The 7,709-nt window shown below is 38.0% G+C and overlaps 2 protein-coding genes across 2 annotated transcripts; both read left to right on the top strand.

Moving 5' to 3' along the window:
* Positions 1-905: 905 nt before the first annotated feature.
* Positions 906-1,556, top strand: LOC120263609 (uncharacterized mitochondrial protein AtMg00810-like). Its single transcript, XM_039271572.1, has one exon. The coding sequence runs from the start codon at positions 906-908 to the stop codon at positions 1,554-1,556; it is 651 nt and encodes a 216-aa protein (XP_039127506.1).
* Positions 1,557-6,503: 4,947 nt separating this feature from the next.
* LOC120262884 lies at positions 6,504-6,647 on the top strand. The gene has a single exon (XM_039270793.1). It carries the CDS (start codon positions 6,504-6,506, stop codon positions 6,645-6,647), a length of 144 nt encoding a protein of 47 aa, XP_039126727.1.
* Positions 6,648-7,709: the final 1,062 nt, after the last annotated feature.

The raw sequence follows: 7,709 nt of genomic DNA, 5'->3' as shown, positions 1-7,709 counted from the left end.
AAGTTCGATGCCAAGTCACTACCATGTGTTCAGATTGGCTACTGCGAGGGTTCGATGGTCTATCGGGTGATTGGTCCAGATACAAAGCGCGTACACATTAGCATGAATCTTCACTTTTTCAAGAATAAATACTAGGATTGGGCCAACTCAGCAACCTCATTTTGTGTGCCTTTTGCTGACAAGGATAAAAATCAAGTGATTGAATCTCCACCGTTGGAAGCAGCAGATCAACAGTCTGAGATTCATCATCTTCCAAACAGTCCATCTCAACAAGCTCAACGGACACCACCAACAACGGCGGAGCTCCGATGAGGTACAGAAATCTCCCAGAAATCTATTCTTCGTGCTCTTTTGCTTTGACCGCTGTAGATCCAATGACTTACGAAGAAGCTAAGATGAATCTTGAGTGGGTTGATGCTATGAATAAAGAGATGGAAGCTGTTTGCAAGAATCAAACATGGGAGTTAACTACTCTACATGAAGGCAAGAAGGCGATTGGTTTGAAATGGGTGTTCAAGTCTAAATTCAAACCAGACGGGACACTATTAAAGAAGAAGGTAAGAGTTGTGGCAAAGGGATATGCTCAACGGGAAGGTGAAGACTATGATAAAATTTTTTCACCAATAGCCCGAATTGAGACCATTCGTCTCTTCATGGCACTGGGAACACAAAGAAGATGGAGATTATATCAACTCGATGTCAAGACAACATTTCTAAATGGAGAACTGAAGGAGGAGGTGTTTGTTTATCAACCTGAAGGGTTTATCATCTCAGGAGAAGAAGATAAGGTATACAAGCTTCGGAAATCTTTATATGGACTTCGCTAAGCTCTGAGAGCTTGGTATAGTGGCATTGACTCTCAATTTATTCAAATGGGATTTGTTTGACGCCCCAATGAACCAACAATGTACAAGAAGCAACAAGACACTGACATGTTGTTATTGTGTTTATATGTTGATGATATTGTTTACATGGGGTTATCTGAGAGGATGTTGAAAGAGTTCAAAGAAAAGATGATGGGAACATTTGAAATGACATATCCTGGTCAATTGAAATACATTCTCGGCTTGGAGGTAATTCAACTTAATGATTCATTGTTTGTATCTCAACACAAGTATGCAGTGGATTTATTAATCAAGTCTGGAATGAAGAATTGTAAACTTGTGGCTTCTCCAATGAATTCAAATGAGCAACTGCATTTACAGGACAATTCAGGAAGTGTTTGTCCTACAAAGTATAGAAGCATTGTTGGTGGACTTTTGTACTTAACTCACACTCGACCGGATCTCATGTTTGTAGTGTCTGTTGTATCTCATTTCATGAATTCTCCATCAACACATCATTTTGGAGCCTTAAAAAGGATATTGAGGTATGTAAGTGGAACACTGAATCTTGGTTTACTCTACACTACAAGTGAGAATTTCAACTTGGTTGGGCATTCAGACAGTGACTGGGGAAATTCCCTAGATGATAGAAGAAGTACTATAGGATGGTGTTTCACACTGGGTTCTGCTATCATTGCTTGTGCTGTCATTGCTTGGAGTTCAAAGAAATAAGCCATTGCAGCCCTCTCCAGCACTGAAGCAGAATACATTGCCCTCTGCTGCTTCTTGTGAAGCAGTTTGGCTGCGAAGATTACTGGAGGATCTCTCTAAGAAGCAATCAAGTTCATCAGTGATTTATTGTGACAACATATTAGCCATTTCAATAGCCAAAAATCCGATTCATCATGGATGGATGAAGCATATTGACACTCGTTATCATTTCATAAGAGATCTATTTAAAGATGAACAAATTTTTGTGCTTCATAGTGGAACTAATGATCAACTTGTGGATGTCTTCACCAAGGCTTTGAATTATCAGAAGTTTGAATTTTTTTCGTTGCAAGCTTGGTCTCAGTGTTTTTCCTGATCATGGGGAGGATGTTGGAGAATGATCAAGAAATTGGAGGCAAACTTAAGTGTGGGCTATTGTTGGGAAGACTGAATAATATTAGATATTACTTTGGTTATTTATATTGCTATTGTCTGTATGCTGTTTGGAATGGTTCTCTTTGAATCATTACTGTATTTCGTTTGTTGTATTAGCATGTATTTTTGTGAGATGCTTGACTGGCAATCTCTATCATGTATCTTTATATTTTCAGAGTCTATGAATGAATGAATGAGCGAACTTTGAATAATCAAGAGAGAAAGGTTTCTCTTCAGAGAGCGTTAGTCTCATTGTGAGCCAGAGGTCTTGCTGGTAAGTTGAAAAAGAAGAAGAAGAAGAGATAGTTCATATTTTACTAGGGTCCTATCAGGATGGACTACGCTTGTACGTGTTGAATCTGTGCTATTGTTGGATTGAATTCCTTTATTAAGTTGTGTATTAGTGTATATATCTCGGAATGGATCAGTGGAAGAAGAAAAGCAATCAGATTGTAACTGCACTTCGCTACCACATTGCATGCATAATACGTGCCTTTGAACAAAGGCTTACAAACATGTTAATACAAGTGAAAAAAGGAAACTGATAAACTCCCTACTAATACAATATCAAACAAAGATATAAGTAATCTGACACTTGATCTAGTCATACTTTAGCTACATACAATGCTAAATATATATATATATATATATATAGCTGCCACATAAGTCACTTTAAATCAATCCTCAACAGTTATCACCAAATTATGGAAGAGATTGAGATTTACCGATTTCACTTCAAGAAATCGAGGATGGCGTTTTGTTGATAGGAGATTATGGGTTTGTATATACATACTCTGAGTTTAAGCGTATGCCAATATTGGTTAATCAAAGTTTTTACTTAGGGGCCTCTTTGGTGAGCAATTGGAGTAACCACCAGATGTCCTTTCCCTTTGTTAAACACAAAAGTAACTTTGTAACGCAGTTATGGTGGTACCAATGATATGGAAGCTATTGGCTGCTAAGTAATAGATATGGGTAGATTGTTGTTCTTTCTTAGTCTCGATAATTTTTTTTAAATAATGTGATTTAGTAATCACCTGCCCACAATGCATTTTTTTTTTATAAATATAAACAAACCACCTATCCAAAGATGTGCATAGAACCAAAGATTGATCATTCATCCAGTGCTACACTTTCATTTGTGGACGTGAGCTCATAGGGCAAACACGAACCTACACTAGGGGCCCTCTACCACTACATTGTAGTACGAAAGATTTGAATGTAGGACAATAAAAATCTTTTACCATCATCTTATGCAAGTGGAACTGTGCCACTGAGTTACAAGCTCATTGGCAACAAATACCATTATTTGTGTAGGTATATTTCAGAATACACAGTTGAAAAACATTTCTCAAAAAGAAAAAAAGAATCATATACCTCGGATGCCCAGCCTGCCATTTGTTGTGTGTGAGGAAGCGCGGAACTAGTGTCGCAATTCGTCGAACACTTGGTGTGCAATATCACAATATCTAGCAATCACACAATAAATGGGTAATGCAAGGATAACCAATCTCACAAGAATAAAGTAAGAGACACCAATTTAATGTGGTTCGGCTAAGAACAAGCCTACATCCACGGAAAAACAATGCTTCACTATATCATGGGGAAATAACAAGAGTACAAGAGTACAAGAAATAGGCATAAAGCCACAAGAGATTTACCGAGCTCTAAGAACTAGCCTTACCTCAAAAACAAGGGTCTTATCTTGCTTTAATAAGATCAAGCAAGAACAAGAGCTCTCCTCTACACCACTCTTTCCACTCTCCAAATACAAGAGAATTCTTCTTCTCTATCTCTCTCTCTTTTCTCTCATTCCCCAACATCCAACAAACATAATCCTATATAAACAATAGAGCAATCTAGACCGTTGGATTAAAAGAGATCAAGATTTGGTTTCATCATAAGGATACCAAGCCAATATTTAACACCATTTTGCTACATGAATAGATTAAACAGTAAAGAATGGACGCACAAAAACAGAAAATAAAAATAATTATTAGAAATAAATAGAAGAAAGAGGAATTAAACGCTGAGACATGCGCGCAATTGGAAAGAATATTTTCCCATAGTACCGGTTAGAGCTAATCAGGAAGTACGTGATGTACGTAGGTGAAAAACACTAGTTTGTCTTATGGTTTAGCACTGAATAAAGGCATATCCCTGAAATCTCGGGACACTGTTCCCTCCTCAAGGGGCTAGGCAATCTCTTCTCGGTATCCTTGCCTGTGTTGTCAATGGGCGGGGACGTTAGCTGATCATTAATTAATTATCCGGTCCTGAGATAATCTGATACAACTAGTTCACCACTACCCACTAGTGTACTCGTGCTAGTTAATTTACACTAAATGTATAGGTTAATTACAATCTCCTCTTAGTATTTATACTTGAGATATTCAAAACTAATTAACTAATTATAATCCAAAGGATAAAGCCAAGTATTAACCCCTGATGCCGGATGCTAGTCATCAGATAGACTACTTGTAGTGCCTAGCTAGTTGTACTCTAGAATAATTTAAGTACTGTCGCTGATATAGCTATTTCTGTTTTCTAGGAACATGCCAATTTTTGTACAATGTTAGACTAGCGGATGCAAATATATATATGTTGCATACGAGATGAAGATTGAGTTGTTGAGTCCCATTGACCAGTATGAGTAATCTTGTTGTGTTGTTCTTCATTCGTGGACGGGCGGATGGGTAGATAGATTGATCTACAGGTGTCTGTGGCGTGCTTTAATTAATTAGATAATAAATATATAGCCATAACACACCTACCTCGCAATTCTCATAGAAGATCATGTTGTATCTTTCCGCCCTCAACTCGAGGACATTAGAAAACTCAACACTCTCAATTTCTTTTAATTTACTCACTCTATCCATATAGGTGTGTGTGTAAGCCAGCTAGTGCATTTTCTTATTCTTGTCTTTCCAAGAGGAAAATGCAGTGAAACTGTTGCATCATCATCAGCAGATAATATGTTGTTCAACAATTAGCATGGCATCAGCCACGGGCCATCAAGTAAATATCTACCATTGCCATTACAATTTCAATATTGGAATGAGTACAAAAAGAGGTGGATGAGGTTTAGCTGCAAGTAATCAATAAACTAATAATGGTTTTTTAATTAATAATAATGTTTATTGGTTGGCCGCAGCTTTTCCATGTGTCTGGGAAGAACTGCCTGTGGTCGCCCAAGTTCCTTAACAAATAAAGCATCAGTTATCACTAATTATTTGAACCCTCTGTTTTTTTACTAGGGAGAAATTGCACTGTTATTTCCACTATCAACCGAGTTCTGAAAATAAAAGCATGCATTGAATCACTCATGCTTAATTGCTTACCAAGGTTAAGCATGGGCCATGATACTACATCAATGAAAAGATGCTGTGCCATTGAACGAATTTACATCTATGGATCGATCATAATATTATTTTATCATATATCCATGGGAAGAGGAGCTATTAAAGTATTTAATCTCATGTCATGTGCAACAAATTAAGTAGCCAAAGCTGTGTGAATGCTATGATTTGGAAAGGCTGCGTGCTGACTTTTGATTCACCAAATGGCAACGTTTTTTATTTCTCTGTTTTGGAAAGTTGGATATTGATCATAATCCTTAAAACATTAAAGGCTTTAAAGCCATGAAGACTATATTTACTTATTGATTCAAATCAGTCATTAATTAGCCCTCCTTCAACCCAACTACTCACTGTATATATACTCCATCAAGAATGCTGCTATATTCACTGTATTAATTGAAATCTCCCAGATTTTTAGATTAGAACGAAATTATGAACCTATGCCACTTTCATAAAAAAAAAAATTATGAACCTATGCAATATTAGCCACATAAACAGACCACACCAAGTGTATTTTAATATAAAGCTGGCATAAGAGACTTAAGAGGAAGAAGGTCTCTAGAGCTAAATGTGCCACCTGTAATTTTACTAATTACCTAGCTCCACGCGTAGCTTGGGACCAGCAGGCAGCAGCAGCCAAAGAAAAGAGAGCGTTTAAATTATTATTATATATTATTATTATTATTTTTTTAAATGCTGATGGCAGGGTTTAGTGTCCCGGGGTTTGATGAAGCAGCAGCACGATGTCTCCTTGGCTGGCCACAATGCTTTGTCCTGCATGGAACTCTTCCTCGTCCCAAGCCCACTTTGTCCATTGTTTATGCCATAATAAATTAACTATTTAAGTTAACAATTTTGAGGGACTTAGTCTAATCCCATACCCACGTTCGGCTCCGCCTTTCCATGCTGACCATCCACTGGATCACGCTTCCCCAGGCTGACCACATTCGGGTCCTCCTTTCTCAGTGGAAAATACGTACCTTGTTGTTACTTAATGAGCATACACTAAGTACACATTAGCATATACCATTTTCTACACCTATAAATATCACCAACCGAAGCGCTAGCTGCTACCTGGACGACGCCTACTCATAATTTCTTAGCTATATATCTCTTAAAATTTATACCCATTGATCTCTATCGGCAAATAATTAAACATCTAGGTAGCAAGCCAATGGCTGAGTCGAAGAGGGGATCATCAGGTCGGGGGTTCACAAGACGTTGCGCATCTCTTGTCAGGGAGCAGCGTGCCAGGATCTACATCCTGCGTCGCTGCGCCACAATGCTCCTCTGCTGGTATATCCAAGGCGATGACTAATTCTCATGACTTCTGCCATGTTCATTGACATCTTTCTCTCTGTCTCTCTATCCTACTCTTTCGCACGCCTTCAATCTGCGCGATCATTTTGTGCTCGATCGCCTCAACACATAGGATGGTTGGACGAGCAGCCTACGTTACCCACCAACTTACCAGTAGTCCATATAGTCTATTCTACTATTTTTTATATATATATATATATATATATATATATGTGCATACCTTACTTGCTTAATTAATTACTATCTATCACCTTTTTACCCAACCTGAAACCATGGTCGGGTTTATATGCACCGGGGACTCGGTGAATGCATCGTTAATAAAGAGCTTGTTGCTTGGAGGCTGTGGGCCGCGAATCAGTTTGTACTGCGCTCTATGAAGCTGGTTTAATTTGCAAGCAATGGAGTTATGGAGATAGCTCATACGATTTTCTGAATATATGTTCAGATATATTTATATATATAGTTGTATCCGAGCTGGAGGATATATATGTACAGCTGGATCATTAAATTATTTTCATGTTTTGAGTCACTTGTGTATTTGACATGGAGGTAATCCATGTTATGACTACACGATGATGTAGCTTGCTAGTTTAGTCATGAGCTGTTTTGCATGTGCCATATATCATCTTTGAGAAGTTATGATTCATGCAGCTAAGTGCCTTCCTTTTCTTTTAAGAGTTATGATATTATTCTACTATTAATAATTTTTGAAGTCCGTTGTTAATGAGGATTACTGACGAACCTCCTACTCAAGTATCCTTGAAAGTAGAAACACCATAGCACAACGGTCATATGAGAGGAGGCTCCTATCATGGTTCCTGTTGGGGTCCAGCCCATTTGTTGGGTTGGATGAATAATTGGGCTCCATGCCCATGATGATGAAGCTAGGTCAATAGTGGAGAAGATGGAGGGCAAAGAGGTAACTTTACAAGGTGAAATTTTTCTCATTCCTTGATAATGAGAAAAGGTTATGCTGGTGATGAGAGTGTGAAAATTCTAAAGAAGTGAGAGAGGGAAGACAAAGAGGGAGAAGAAGGAGAGAAGGCTAGGGCAAGGAGAT

The sequence above is a fragment of the Dioscorea cayenensis genome, chromosome 6, assembly GCF_009730915.1.
Source record: "Dioscorea cayenensis subsp. rotundata cultivar TDr96_F1 chromosome 6, TDr96_F1_v2_PseudoChromosome.rev07_lg8_w22 25.fasta, whole genome shotgun sequence".
Taxonomy (NCBI): domain Eukaryota; kingdom Viridiplantae; phylum Streptophyta; class Magnoliopsida; order Dioscoreales; family Dioscoreaceae; genus Dioscorea; species Dioscorea cayenensis.
Note: the sequence above shows the minus strand (reverse complement) of the source record. Positions and strands in the feature narration are given on the sequence as shown.

Bases quoted from the DNA above. Each gene is read 5' to 3' on its own strand.
- LOC120263609 (XM_039271572.1), top strand. From the start codon at position 906: ATGTACAAGAAGCAACAAGACACTGACATGTTGTTATTGTGTTTATAT.
- LOC120262884 (XM_039270793.1), top strand. From the start codon at position 6,504: ATGGCTGAGTCGAAGAGGGGATCATCAGGTCGGGGGTTCACAAGACGT.